The sequence below is a fragment of the Prionailurus viverrinus genome, chromosome B1 (genome assembly GCF_022837055.1).
Source record: "Prionailurus viverrinus isolate Anna chromosome B1, UM_Priviv_1.0, whole genome shotgun sequence".
Lineage (NCBI taxonomy): Eukaryota > Metazoa > Chordata > Mammalia > Carnivora > Felidae > Prionailurus > Prionailurus viverrinus.
In genome coordinates, this window is record NC_062564.1 from 192,718,142 (window position 1) to 192,734,009 (window position 15,868).

Genomic DNA, 15,868 nt, shown 5'->3' on the forward strand with positions numbered 1-15,868 from the left:
CCACCAAAATATTAAAAAACTTAGATGAAATGGACAATTTCCTAAAATTTACTCAGTAAAAAACAAGATCCAAATAGCCCTCTAATAATACCCAGAGTAAATAAGTCATAGAAACCTCCCCAAGAGAAAAGTCCAACACTAGATGTCTTTACAGGTAAATCCCCACCAAGCAGTTAAAGAAGAATTAACACCAATCTTCTCACAGTCTTCCAATAAATACAAGAGGAGCAAACAATTCCCAACTCAATAAATGAAGTCAGTATTACCCTAACCAAAGCCTGGCAAAGACAATGCAAGACAGCTACAGTCCAATTTCCCTTATGAATACAGACACAAAAACATTCAACAAAATGCTACCAAACCAACAACATATTAAAAAGATTATACACCATAACCAAGTGGGATTTTTCCCAAGAACACAAGGGTCATTCAACAGAAGAAAATCAAACAAGGTAATATATATATCAATAAAGGAATAAAAACCCACATGAGCATCTCAACTGATGTAGAAACATGCTTTCATGATAAAAAACAAAGAGAAGAAAAGAGTAGAAAGAAACTCTCAAAATGATAAAGATCATTTATGATGAATCCACATCATACTCAATAAAGACTGAAGAAGTTCCCCTAACATCAGAGACAAAACAAAGATGCTTGTTTTCATTTTTGTTTTGCTTTTAGAGAGAGGGAGTAGGTGAAGGAGGTAGAGGGAGAGAAAGTGAGAATCTTAAGCATGCTGCACACTCAGCAAGGAGTCCAACATGAGGTTCAGTCCCATTACACTGGGATCATGACCTGAGCCGAAATCAAAAGTCAGATGCTCAACTGACTGAGCCACCCAGAAAGCCCAAAAGATACTTGTTTTAACCCCTGCTGCTCCACAGTGTACTAGAGGTTCCAGTTAGAACAATCAGGCAAAGAAAGAAGTGCCAGATGCAGGAGAGAAGCATCAAAGGACAACACTTCAAAAGAGAAGGGCTGAAGAAGGTGCAAGGCCTTAGGACAAGTTTACAAAGCCTCAGCTAGGCTTGTAATGAATGCCTAGAGCCATTAACATTGTCCAGGGCCGGATCCTCCTTCACACCTGACCCTTCCTAATGTTATAGAAACCAATTAACTCGAAATTCAACCTTGAAAAGCTAAACCATTAGATTGATTAACACACTTGCTTAGCTGACTTTATGCACATAGTCTTTAGTAATTATCCTAATAAAAAGAAGCTTCATTCTGGAGGGGCTTCATTCCGACTTGAGCATGTGGGTGTTCACTTAACTGCACTTTGTTTGCAGACTCATCATTTGCGACTACAGCCATACTACCTGCAACAGAAAGGAAAAAAGGAAAGAAAGAAAGAAAGAAAGAAAGAAAGAAAGAAAGAAAGAAAGAAAGAAAGAAAAGGAAGAGAAATAAAAGACATATGAACTGGAAAGGGAAGAATTGAAACAATGTCTCTTCACAGAAGACATGATCCTATACACAGAAAATCCCAAAGAATTCACACACAAAAAAACTACAGGAGTTTAATACGTAAATGGAGTAAAGTTGAAAACCAAATCAAATAAACACATAAAAAACCCAATTGAGTTTCTATACAAAATCAATGAGCCATCCAAAAAGCAAATTAAGAAAACAATACCATTTACAATAGCATGCAAATACGTAAGAATAAATTTAACCAAGAAAATTAAAGAGTTATACCTTGAAAACTACAAACCACTCTGAAAGTAATTAAATTTCTGAAAGAAATTAAAGATGACCTAAATAAATGGAAAGACATCCAAGTTTATGGACTGTAAGATTTTAACATTATTAAGATAGCATTACTATCCAGTGCAATCTACATATTCAATGCAAGCCCTATCAAAATTCTAGTGGACTTTTTTGCAGAAATGGAAAAACTAATCCTCAAATTCATAAAGAACTGCAAAGGACCCAGAGTAGCCAAACAAAGCCATACTGAACATAATGAACAAAGTTGGAGAACTCAACTCCCCAATTTCAAAACTTATTATGAAGTTAAACCAATTAAAACAGTCTGGTACTGGCAAAGGACACACACAGGGAATGGAATATAATTGAGAGTCCAGAAATAAACTCACACACCTAGGTCAGCTGATTCTCCACAAAGGTGCCAAAACAATTCAGTGGGAAAAGAAGAGTCTGTTCAACTAACACAAACTGCATGTCCACAAAAGCAAAACAATGAAACTGGACTTCTACCTAAAACTATGTGGAAATATTATTTGAAAATGCATCAAAGGCCTAAACATAAAAAGCTAAAAAAGTAAAACTCCTAGAAGAAAATACAGAAACAAATCTCCATGACTTGGATTTAGCAATATATTCTTAGATATGACATCAAAAAACACATAAGCAATAAAAGGAAAAAATACATAAATTAGTCTATCAAAATTAAAAATGTTTTCTATATCTAAGGACATTATTAAGAAAGTGAAAAGAGGGGCGCCTGGGTGGCGCAGTCGGTTAAGCGTCCGACTTCAGCCAGGTCACATCTCGCGGTCCGTGAGTTCGAGCCCCGCGTCAGGCTCTGGGCTGATGGCTCAGAGCCTGGAGCCTGTTTCCGATTCTGTGTCTCCCTCGCTCTCTGCCCCTCCCCCGTTCATGCTCTGTCTCTCTCTGTCCCAAAAATAAATAAACGTTGAAAAAAAAAAAAAAAGAAAGAAAGTGAAAAGATAATGTATATGGAGAAAATATTTGCATATCATATATTTGATAAGGATCTACTACTCAGAATATATGAAGAAACTCAAAAAGCACAACCCAACTTAAAACTGGGAAAAGGATTTGAAGACATTTTTCCAAACAAGACATACAAATAGGTAACAAGCACATAAAGATACTCATTAATCATTAGGGAAATGCAATTCAAAACCATTTGAGGTATCTTTTTAATCTACTAAAATGGTTAAAAAAAAAAACTTTACTGGAAAATAGTAAGTGTTGATATGAATGTGGAAAAACTGAAATCATTTAACGATGTTGATAAAAATGTAAAATGGTTTGGCTGCTGTGAAACAGTTTGGCAGGTCCTCAAAAAAGTTAAAGAAATTATCACATGAAACCATAAAACTCCTAGAAGAAAACATAAGAGATAAGCTCCCTGACATAAATCTTGGTGATTTTTTGAATTTGACAACAAAAGCAAAGACAACATAAGCAAAAAAACAAGTTGGACTACATCAAACTGAAAAGCTCTACAAAGCAGCAGAAAACATTAACAAAATGAAAACGCAACCTCAAAATGCAAGAAAATATTTGCAAACTATGTATTTGATAAGGGATTAATATTCAAAATACATAAGGAACTCCTATAACTCAATAGCAAAAAACCACCAAAGAATCCAATTAAAATACAAATGAAAACTACAATGAGAAAGCACCTCACACCTGAAAGCACCTCACACCTGACAGAATGGCTAAAATCAACAACACAAGAAACAACAGGTGTTGGCAAGGATGTGGAGAAAGGGGAACCCTCTTACACTGTTGGGAATGCAAACTGCTGTAGCCACTCTGGGAAACAGTGTGGAGGTTCCTTAAAAAGTTAAAAATAGAATTACCCTGCAATCCAGCAATTGCACTATTAGGTATTTATCCAAGAAACACAAAAATACTAATTCAAAGAGATACATGCAACCCGATGTTTACAGCAACATTATCAACAATACAAATTATGGAAACAGTCCAAGTGTCCATTGACTGATGAATGGATAAAGAAGAGGTGGGTATATATATTTTTATTCAGCCATAAAATATAAAATCTTGCCATTTGTAACAACATGGATGGATCTAGAGCGTATTATGCTAAGCGAAATAAGTTAAAGACACTCATATGTGGACTATAAGAAACAAAACAAATAACGGGGGCGGGGGGGGGGGGGGGGGAGGGAAAGGTAAAGCCAAAAACAGACTCTATTCAGAACAAACTGATGGTCACCAGAGGGGAGGTAGGTGAGAGGAAAGGTTAAATAAGTGATGGGGATTAAGGAGGACACTTATTGTGATGAGCACTGGTTGTTGTATGGAAGTGTTGAATAACTATATTGTACACCTAAAACTAATATTATTGTATGTTAACTAACTGGAATTTAAATAAAAACTTTAAAAAAACGTGCAGAGGAACTGAAATGACATTTTCCCAAAAACAACACAGAAACAGCCAACAAGAAGATGAAAAAGTGCTTAACATCACTAATCTTTGGAGAAATGCAAATCAAAACTACAATGCAATATCACTTCACACTGTTTGAATCAACAAAAAGAAGCTAAGTGCTGGTGAGGATGTAGAGAAAAAGGATGCTTTGTGCCCTGCTGATGGGAATATAAACTGGTGCAGCCACTACAGAAAACAGTATGAAGTTTCCTCAAAAAAATTAAAAATAGAGGGGCGCCTGGGTGGCGCAGTCGGTTAAGCGTCCGACTTCAGCCAGGTCACGATCTCGCGGTCCGTGAGTTCGAGCCCCGCGTCAGGCTCTGGGCTGATGGCTCAGAGCCTGGAGCCTGTTTCCGATTCTGTGTCTCCCTCTCTCTCTGCCCCTCCCCCGTTCATGCTCTGTCTCTCTCTGTCCCAAAAATAAATAAACGTTGAAAAAAAAAAATTTTTTTTTAAATAAAAAAATAAAAAAAAAAATTAAAAATAGAACTATCATATGGTCGAGCAATTCCACTTCTTGGTACGTATATCCAAAGGAAGTGCAAACAGAATCTCAAAGAGAGATCTGCACTCCCACGTTCATTGTAGCATTATTTACAATAGCCAAGATATGGAAACAACCTAAGTGTCCATCAATGGGTGAATGGATGAAGATGTGGTATAGATGCATATACAACAGAATATATTTGGAGGTAAAAAAGAAGGAAATCCTGCCATCTGCAACATGGAGAGTCCTTCAGGATGCTGTGCTAAGTGAAATAGCCAGACAAAGATAACTACTGTATGGTATCACTTTATATGTAGAATCTTAAAAAAAAAAAAAAAAAAAAAAAGTCAAACTCATAGAAATAGAGTAGAAAAGTAGTTGCCAGGACTGGTGGCAGGGTTGGGGGGAGATACAGAGACATTGGTAAAAGCATACAAACTTTCAGTTGTTAAGTTCTTAAAAAGTTAGAATTAAAATTAAAAAATTCTGAAGACCTAATGTAAAACATGGTGACTACAGTTGATAACGCTGTATTGTATAAATGAATTTTGCTACTAGGAGAGTAGAAATGTTCTCACATTCTGAATAAGTAGATAAATATGTGAATTGTTGGAATGTCAATTAACTAGATTGGGAGTAAATCATTAAAAAAAAAAAATCACCAATATGACCTAGTAAACCCCTCCTAGATATATACCCCAAAAACAGAAAACAAATACATATCCGTGCATGTTCACAATAGCACTATACGCAATAGCCAAAACGTGGAAACAGCCCAAATATCTTTCAATGGATGAATGGCTGAACAAATTGTGGTACATACATAAAATGATGGATTGTTCTGCCATAAGAAGGAATAAAGTACCGATACAAACTACAACATGGAAGAGCCTTGAAAATAAGCTAAATGAAAGAAAGCAGACACAAAGTCATATACTATATAATTAATTCCATTTATATGAAACATCTAGAATAGTTAAATCCATGGAAACAAAATGCACATTGGTGACTGTCAGGAGCTGGCAGGAGGGGAAATAGGGAGCGATTGCTCAATGGATCCAGTTTCCTTTTAGAATAATGAAAATGTTTTTAAAAATTGGACAGAGGTGGCAGTTGTATTACCTTGTGGATGTACTAAACACCAATTGTCCACTTTAAAATTGTTGTATCAGTTGAAATATCAATTTCACCTCAATAAAAAAATATTAAAAAGTTTATTTATATATGCTATAAAAATGTAGTTCAAGGGTACCTTAAGGAAAAGAGTCTAATCCCATACTCTGTCTCAGACCTTCCACTGACCCAACATAAAATTACTTTAAATTATTTCTTAAGACTCTTGGGGAAAAAACTTTAAGTCATAAAACACAAAGACAGGGGAAAAGATGGAAAAAAAAAAAAAAAACAGAACCCCCTCTAATAGTCATTTTTGTTTATACTTCAAAACTCTGCAAGGGCGCCTGGGTAGCTCAGTCGGTTAAGTATCTGACTTTGGCTCAGGTCATGATGTCACATGGTTCATGAGTTTGAGTCCTGCGTTGGGTTCTGTGCTGACAGCTCAGAGCCTGGAGCCTGGTTCAGATTCTGTGCCTCCCTCTCTCTCTGCCCCTCCCCAGCTTGCATTCTGTCTCTCTCTCTCTCAAAAATAAACATTAAAAAAAAATATTTTGTTTAAACTCTGCACTTGCAATCAATCTAAGGGTGAGAAACGAGGTCTATCAGTATTGGAAGTGGGACTTGATTACATTTAAAAGGCAAAAGTTTTAAACGGCCAAATTTAAGCTTCAGCCTAAAAGAAATAAAGAGTATAAATATATACACAATAAAAAGAAATTTCATAATAACAGGGCTATGATCATTTCTTACCTCACTATCTAAGAAATCAGAAAGGAGTTTCAGAACATTCTTGGCTGTAGCAGTCTCTTCTTCAGCTTCTTTTACCTCTTGGTCTCCATCAGTGTTTATTTCTGCATGTTCACTTTGAAGGGCTTTGATTTTTTTAGTTTTAAAAGGTTCAATCCCAAATGTCATCAGTTGGTCAAAGATTGCCTTTAAAGCACTTATTTTTATTGTCACATCATCAATTTGCAAAACCTAAATTAAAATATCCCCCACCAAAAAAAGTAAATTCGGTCAAGTTTTCAGTCTGTTTATACTGCATAAAATTAACATGCACCTTATTTTCTTAGTCTAATTTCAACAGTCAAGTCCACATGAAATACCATTTTTCAAAAATTAAAATTTCCATTTTAAAGTTAATATTTTTATTTCTACCATAACATTTTTCACATAAATAAATAAATAAAATTATTCGAGAGAGAGAGAGTGCGCGTGTAAGTTGGGAATAAGGGCAGAGGCAGAGACAGAATCTTAAGCAAGCTCCACACTTAGTATGGAACCCAACAACCCTGGGATCGTGACCTGAGCTGAAATCAAGAGTCAGATGCTTAACTGGGCTACCCAGCACCCAGTACCATAACATTTAGACTTCTATTTCATCCAGAAAAAGTTCACCTTCAGTACAAACTTCCTAGAACTAGAGTCAGGCTGAATTATATTATTGTTCCTTTTATTTGAAAATGAATGGGGCACCTGGATGGCTCGGTCGGTTAAGCATCCAACTCCTGGTTTCAGCTCAGGTCACAAGCTCATGGTTCCTGAGTTCAAGCCCCACATCAGGCTCCATGCTGACAGTGCAGAGCCTGCTTGGGATTCTCTCTCCCCACTTCCCCCACCTGCTCTCTCTGGCTCTCAAAATGAAACTTAAAAAAAAAATTTAAAAAAAAAGAATGAATATATTATATTCACTATGATTTTCTTCTAAGATCTAGAAAAAGAGTTTAATCACATTGAAATTGTTTTGGGCCACCTATTAAGACAAAAACATTACACTCCAACCAATGAAAAGCATTCATTAAAAACATCAGTACTCTTAGTACTATTCTAGGTTATCAAGCTTCACTAAAGATAAAATTTTCTCTTATTAGCTCAATAAATTCAGAATTCATTAAAAGTGAATTCAGTTCTCAATGAACTGGACTCCTTTATAAAAGGAGGTGAACCTTATAAAACCCAGTGGTTTGTAGGAGTCTGTCCTAAGTTAAGAACACTGATTTCCTATATACCAAATTTCAAAGCCATGAAAAAGAACTGAATATTTCTATTACGAGGAGATTTATTATATTCCTTACTGCCCTTAAGTTGTGGACACTGATAAATTATTTGGCTACATGGCTTAGCCTTTCTTTAGAATGAATGAAAATTACCTGCACGTTGGTCAAGTTAGTGAACTGAGAAAAATAGCTCAAAACTTTGAAAGAAATTTCAAGAATATATCTATTATGGTAAGACCAACATATTTGCCAAAGCCAAATATAGTTTTCTTGACTGTTCTCTACGAATTCTAAACATGATACTCTTTCAGCAGTAACTCTGTTTTCCTTGCCCTTCTCAGTCCCTTACTGGCTAGCAATAGCTCTCAATACTGAATATTTATCTAAGAAAGACTTTAAAATGAAATAATCTCCCTCTCCCACCTAACAAGTGTATATATATGTCTTCAATCAATTTTTATTACTAAAACCTGATTTAAAAAAGAACCGATTTCTTACTCCCAAAACACAGCTATTTTCCCTTAATCTAAAATCTTCTAATAGCCCTAAGAATAATTTTATAAATATAAACAATTGAATTTATTCAGTGGTTAACTACTTTTGATCATGAACCACTTTAAGGACCTGATAAAGAGTTTAAAACCCCACCCCAGAAAAACATACAAAACAACAGGGGCGCCTGAGTGGCTCAGTTGGTTAAGCGTATGACTTCGGCTCAGGTCATAATCTCACAGTTTGTGAGTTCGAGCCCCGCATCAGGCTCTGGACTGACAGCTCAGAGCCTGGAGCCTGCTTCAGATTCTGTGTCTCCCTCTGTCTGCCCCTCCACTGATTGCACTCTGTCTCTTGCATTGTCTCAAAAATACACAAACATAAATAAATAAAAATAAAAAAATATAGACAAAATCATACATATAATTTATTTTACTGCATTTGAACCTTTTATCATTCACATTTTTAATTTACAAAAAATTATACCTATTTTTAAGGCAAATATTAATACCTAGTCCTTGAAAAAAGTTTAGAGATCACAGCTGTTTATACTTTAAAAAAAAAAAAAGGCAAACTTTACTTCATTAAAACTTTAATTCCATGACAAGGCTGCTATTCTGTTGACTGGCTTGATTTGGAAGAGAGTAAAATTGTGGAATGGTCTTCATAAAAAACATCATTTATCTTTCACACCTGCCTCATTTTGACAATTCCTTTCTACTACAGAAAATTACATATATAAATACAAACAGTAACAAGCTCTCTCTTGTCAAGTGGAAGATGAGGTAGTATTAAATAACTTCAGAATGGTCCAGGCCACTCTTAAGCATTACATTCATACTGCATTTCTTTGGACTAAAATGACCACAGCACTTATTACTGATATTATGCCAGCAAAAATTAAAAGGATCAAAATCCACATTTCATCTTTAAAGGTTAACTGAACTTAATTATTTTCTGGGAAAGTTCTATGGTATTTCCTTTGCTGCAATACTAGAAATTTTATATAACTGTCTACCTTCAATCTTCTCTATCAGACTTCCAGCCTGACTACAACTTATAATTTTTCAGCAGCATTCTTAATGGTATACAGAATATCTTAATGTTTTATCCCATTTTTTAGAGCAAAAAAAAAAAAAAAATACACTTAACTAGACATAAATGAATCGTTCACTATCAAACATTCTAGTAAGATTTTTCTTCCACGTTAAAAAAAAAAAAATTAATGACCACGGGTCAATCTAGTACAAGACCCATCTTCTAGGAAGACAGGAAAGTAGAGAGTTTATTGTACACTAATTTCTTAGTAAAACCTCTTTGAAAATACAGGATTTTATTCCCTGGGTACCTATAAAGCCATAAAATTTCACAATAGTAAACAAGACTTTCTTGAGAATTACTAGCAGAACCACTGATGCCAATACCTGCTGATGTAAAAAGAATGTCTCGCTATACATGCAGATTCACTCTGCATGTTGGAGCAAAACCAGATATACGGCCAAGCACTAAAAATGATTCATCTGAACAAAGTACCAATATTTTTCTTTCAGTATCTTTGAGAAAGGAACTTCACATCATTTTAAATACTGATATTTCAAGTTTCCAAAAGGACCTAACAATAACAGAAATTTTCCTGTGACAACAGTAGCATAGGATGATAAATATAAACAAAACAGCAACAGTAATTTCATCACTGCATTAAATAAATTGATCAGATGCCAACGTTCCAAAAAAGGAAACTAGAACAAAACTCTGAAATTTCTTATGACTGCCTTTTGACGTAAGTACAATTTTAATTTTCTTCCTTTGATACAAGCCACAAACAATTTGACCATTTCCAGAACACATGACTTCCCCAAGTTTTCTTTAATTGTATACTTTGTTTTTCCTGGTAATGTGACTGCAACATTAAAGGATGCTCCAAGATAAGGGTTTCTTGCTGAAGGAATATTCTATTATTGGTGGAGTTCAGTCTTTTAAAATAATCTTTTCATGAAAATGACGATCTGTGTTGTCACATGTTATTTTCAAATTGAGCACACAAAGTATTCCCATTTAACCTGTTGGCAAGCAATCTGCACTAAAATTCCTTGCAATTTTTTATACCATTTGGCAACACCAGATGCTACATTAATCACATCGTCTTTTTATATGGGAAATGGAGGGAGGTATATTTTTGAAGTTAAGCCAGGCCCAAATGTTAAAGACAGATGTCCAAGGGAGTTATACTCCACTGGTACACTCGATGCCATCCCTTCTTGTCTACCCAATAGCACTCTAGCAACTGCCTTCTCTTCCCTATATTATCAATTTTTTCCTCTCACTAGGCCTTTGTCCTTAGTATTACAAACATACTGTAACTTTCTCGACCTTAAAAAAAATTGAAACCAAAAATATTTTGGGGCGCCGAGGTGGCTCTGTTGGTTAAACGTCCAACTCTTGGTTTCAAATCAGGTCACGATCTCACAGTTTGTAGGATCCAGCCCTGCACCAGGCTCTGTGTTGACAGAGCAGGGCCTGCTTAGGATTCTCTCTCCCTCTTCTCTCTGTACCTCCCATGCTCACGTGCATGCTCTCTCTCTCAAAATAAATAAACTTAAAAAAAAAAAAAAACCCACCTCTTCTTTTTATCCCATATCCTTCTCTTGCTACCTCCCCATTTCTATTAGTCCTAACAAAAACAAAACCTTGAAAGAGTAGTCTACACTGGCTATCTCCAATTCCCCTCTCATAATTCTCTCTTCGGCCCACTCCTATAAAACTTTAACCTCCATAAAAGCTACGCTCATGAAAGTCACCAAATATTTCCTTATTTGCCCCAAATTGGCAATTATAAATCCTTATCAACCTGTCACTAGCAATAGACAGTTAGGTGATGCTAGCCCTTGGAAAATAACATCTTCACTTGCCTTCTAGGACATCACACTCTCCCCTTACTGTCCACTTCACCTTGGTCTTTACTGGTTCCTCTTTATCTCCCCTTCCTTTAAATGTTACCTAAGCCCTAGGGAACTACAACGGCAAGACTGCTACTCATTCTACATTCATCCCTCAGGTAACATCCAGTCTCTAAGCACTGGATACTATTATAAAGACTTAGATCCCTCTCTCCAACTCGCATGTCCCTCCTATCTCTGACTCACATACAACTGCCTATTTAATATATCCACTTGCAACTCAAACTTCAAACTTATCACACCCAAAACTGAACTCCTTATCTCATCCACCATAAAATTTGTTCCTGTTTTCCCCATACAGGAAAGGGCAAGTCTATCTTTCCCAATTATTTTAACTAAAATTTTTAGTTATCTTCAATTTCTTTCTTTCACATACACATCAGATTCATCAGCAAATTCTATAGATACCATCTTCAAATGTAGATTACCAACACTTCTCAAGACCCCAGTAACCACTTGAACATTGGTCCAAGTCATCATCATCTCTTTCCAGGATTATTGCAATACCCTCCTATGAGCATCTCCGCTTCCATACTTGCACCCCTAAATACTAGAGACCTGGAAACTATGGGTGAGGGGCCAAACCCAGTCTGCTGCCTGTTTTTGCACAGCCTTCAAATAAAGAAGAGTTGCACATCTTTAAATGATTAAAAAAAAATAACCTTGTTGCATGTGAAAATTGTATGAAATTCAAATTTTAGTGTCCATAAATAAATTTTTTAAACTACAGCCACACAAACTCATTTATATATTGCCATGGCTGTTTTCACACCTGCATCACAGAATAGTACTTGAGACACACCATGTGGCCTGCAGAGTAAAATATATTTACTCTCTATCCCTTTATAGAAAAGGTATGCCAACCCCTGGTCTACATCAACATTATACCCAGTCAGATCATAATAATCCTGTATGCAGAATCCTCCCATTCTTTACCATTTCATTCACTGCAAAGTCTGCAAGTCCCCAGAAGACATGTACATCCTATTATCTGCAAATCCTTTCTCCTACCCTTCTCCTCTTTGCTCAATCTGCCCCAGCCATAGTTCCCCTTGTTCCTTGACCATGTGAAACAAAGTCCTACTTCAGGGGCCCTTCCTCTGTTCTTCCCTCTCATCAGAAACAACTTACCCAGATATCTACATGGCTCATTCTCCAACTTTCCTGGGACTGGTCCAAATTTCAATTTATTAGTCAGGCCTTTCTTGACCAAACAGATCCTTCTGCCTATTTCCATTCCTTACTCTCTTTTTTTTTCAATTTGACATGCTATTTTTCACTGTGTGTCCCCTCTTCTAAAATGTAAGCTCCATTAGGACAGCAACTTTTATCTTGTTTTTTTCATTACCTATCTTATTTTTTCCTAAGCATAAAATAATGCTGAGCATATCATACTCAACAAATATTTGCTATAATTTTTGTTATATATATTTTATATATATTTTTGTTATATATAATTTAAAAATACTTTAAATAATTGACATTTCGGGGCGCATGGGTGGCTCAGTTGGTTAAGCAGCCGACTTCGGCTCAGGTCATGATCTCGTGGTCCGTGAGTTCGAGCCCCGCGTCGGGCTCTGGGCTGACAGCTCAGAGCCTGGAGCCTGTTTCAGATTCTGTGTCTCCCTCTCTCTGACCCTCCCCCGTTCATGCTCTGTCTCTCTCTGTCTCAAAAATAAATAAACATTAAAAAAAAACACATTTTTTTTTTGTTTTGTTTTTTTTTAACGTTTATTTATTTTTGGGACAGAGAGAGACAGAGCATGAACGGGGGAGGGGCAGAGTGAGAGGGAGACACAGAATCGGAAACAGGCTCCAGGCTCCGAGCCATCAGCCCAGAGCCCGACGCGGGGCTCGAACTCACGGACCGCGAGATCGTGACCTGGCTGAAGACGGACGCTTAACCGACTGTGCCACCCAGGAGCCCCATAAAAAAACCACATTTTTTAAAAATAAATAAATAATTGACATTTCATCTTTTCTCAACTTTATTAAGAAAGAAATCAAAAGATAAAAATCAGAGTCCCTAGGAGTGCCTGGGTGGCTCAGTTAAGCATCTGACTTTGGTTCAGGTCCTGATCCCATGGTTTGTAGGTTCAAGCCCCACATCAGGCTCTGTGCTGACAGCTCAGGGCCTGGAGCCTGCTTCAGATTCTTTGTCTCCCTCTCTCTCTGCCCCTCCCCACACTCATGCTGTCTTTCTCTCTCTCTCTCAAAAATCAGCAAACATTAAAAAAGAAAAAACATCAGAGTCCCTAAAAGTCATCCATAATAGTCACTGTCATCAATAAGCCCTGGAACAGAATAAATGTAGAGTACTCACATTATCACCACAGATTCTGAATATTTATTTCAGGAAAATACAGTCAAGATTTTGTCACAAGATAAATCCTACCTGCAATAATAATACGAAGTGTTTACTTGCAAAATCCTGATTCTGTAGTCCACAGCAGCCCAAGCATAAAATAGCCAGATTTCTTACTATAGGATGAACACTTACTATTCCAGGAAGAATCTAAAATGAATTAGAAGTTAAAAGAGTTTTGACCAGGATAAGAAATTTATAACAGCATTATTATTAAAAACATGGTCAAAGAGGTAATTTCTATATGATTTCATAGATCTACTTCTTATCCATACTGTCGACATCAATTTTCAGATTTAAAAAAAAAGGTAAATATTAAATTGCTAAAACAGAGAATATAGCCAGAGTGAAATACAGTCTGATCATGAGACACGTCCCCCTCCACCTGCTAAAAGTGACTCAATAGCTTCCCAATGCTCATAAGACAAAGATAAAACTCCTTTACACGACATTTGTCTCATTATGTGGTATTTCTTAGTGTCATCTTATACCATGCTACCCCTCACTCTTTGCTTAACGATGGTCTGATTTCGATGCCTTCCATGCAGTGCTATTCAACAGAAATATAATGTAAGTCATATGTTATTTTAAATTTTCTAGTAGGCACATTAAAAAGAAACATGTGAAACTAATTTTAATACATCTTATTATTCTCAATATAACCAAAATATTAACATTACAACATGTAATCAAAATTTAAAAATTGAGGGAGTGCCAGGGTGACTCAGTCGATTAAGTGCCCAACTCTTAATTTTGGCTCAGGTCATAATCTCACAGTTCATGAGTTCAAGCTCCACATCGGGCTCCATGATGACAGTGTGGCACCTGTTTAGGATTCTGTCCCTCTCTTTCTCTGCCCTACTTCACTTGCACGCGCGCACACTCTCTCTCTCAAAATAAATAAACTTGAAAAAATTTTCAGATAATCTACGTTGTGTTGTTTGTGCTAAGTTTTCAAAACCAAATGTGTTTTGAAACAGCACATCTCGGGGCGCCTGGGTGGCGCAGTCGGTTAAGCGTCCGACTTCAGCCAGGTCAGGATCTCGCGCTCCGTGAGTTCGAGCCCCGCATCAGGCTCTGGGCTGATGGCTCAGAGCCTGGAGCCTGTTTCCGATTCTGTGTCTCCCTCTCTCTCTGCCCCTTCCCCGTTCATGCTCTGTCTCTCTCTGTCCCAAAAATAAATAAAAACGTTGAAAAAAATTAAAAAAAAAAAAAAAAAAAAAGATTTAGTATGAAGAACAGAATGTAAAATGTCTCGACAGTTTAATATTGAGCAAATGATGCCATTAAAATATTTGGGGTATATTAGGTTAAGTATATTAAAATTATATTTCACCTATTTACTTTTAATTTTTAAATGTGGCTACTAGAAAATGTTAAGTTACATGCGATCTGCATTATATTGCTATCAGACAATGTTGTTTTACTAGAGTCTTGCAGTATTTGTGTCCCTATAGTTAATAAAATCTCTATGAAGAGTTACTTTAGTAAAACGTCTTTAAATATATAGGAAAAAAACCCCAAATTCCTTTCACAGGGCTCATAAAGTAAGTCTCAGAGTCTTTCTATATAGCAAGACTCCAGGACTTAAATACACCTAATATGTTTCAGTATTTCCTGTTACTATTCAAAGAATGAAAATATTTTACATCTCCTCCTAGTATAACTTTTCAAACTTGTTAAAGGGATAAGTATAACTTATATACGAGGTCTTTTATATACATTATCTTAATTTAATCTTCACAATATGAAGTAGCCACTATATAACTTTTTTATTTTACCATTTATATTTATCAGATGCTAAAGATGATTATCTTTTTATTCTTTTGAACCCCAAGGAACATATTACTTACAAACTAAGGAAGGAGTGGGCTAAAATAAAGCCTCAAAGGCCACCAACTTACCAACGATTCAATGATGCCATTCATGGTTGCACCTATACCTGTTGAAGTGGACATCTGCTTCAACAATTCATAGCACAAAATAAGACACTTCTGTAGTGTTTCAGCATCATTCTAAAATGAAACACAAAATATTCTACATTAGTATAAATATCCTCTGCCCATTCTTTAAATATTAGCTTTTTCAGGGCTTTCTCTAAGGCATATTGTCTCTTTGGGCAATCTTACCAATCATACAACTCCATTTACCATCCATCTCCTAAGTTTCAGATTCATACATACAATTGCTACATTTCCTCTTGTATGTTTCACAGGCTTCTCAAACTCAAAATTTCCAAAAGAACTCATCATTACCCAAATCCTTTCTCTTCTTGTGCTA

At 36.2% G+C, this 15,868-nt stretch overlaps 1 protein-coding gene across 1 annotated transcript in view; it reads right to left on the bottom strand.

The window, feature by feature from the left end:
* Nucleotides 1-15,868, bottom strand: part of NCAPG (non-SMC condensin I complex subunit G) — a 45,204-nt gene that overhangs the window by 11,737 nt on the left and 17,599 nt on the right. Inside the window, exons 12-14 of the mRNA XM_047855654.1 lie at nt 15,493-15,603; nt 13,619-13,738; nt 6,528-6,755 (exon numbers count right to left, since the gene is read on the bottom strand). Of these exons, the coding sequence (XP_047711610.1) occupies nt 6,528-6,755; nt 13,619-13,738; nt 15,493-15,603 (459 nt within the window). The remainder of the gene's footprint in view (nt 1-6,527; nt 6,756-13,618; nt 13,739-15,492; nt 15,604-15,868) is intronic.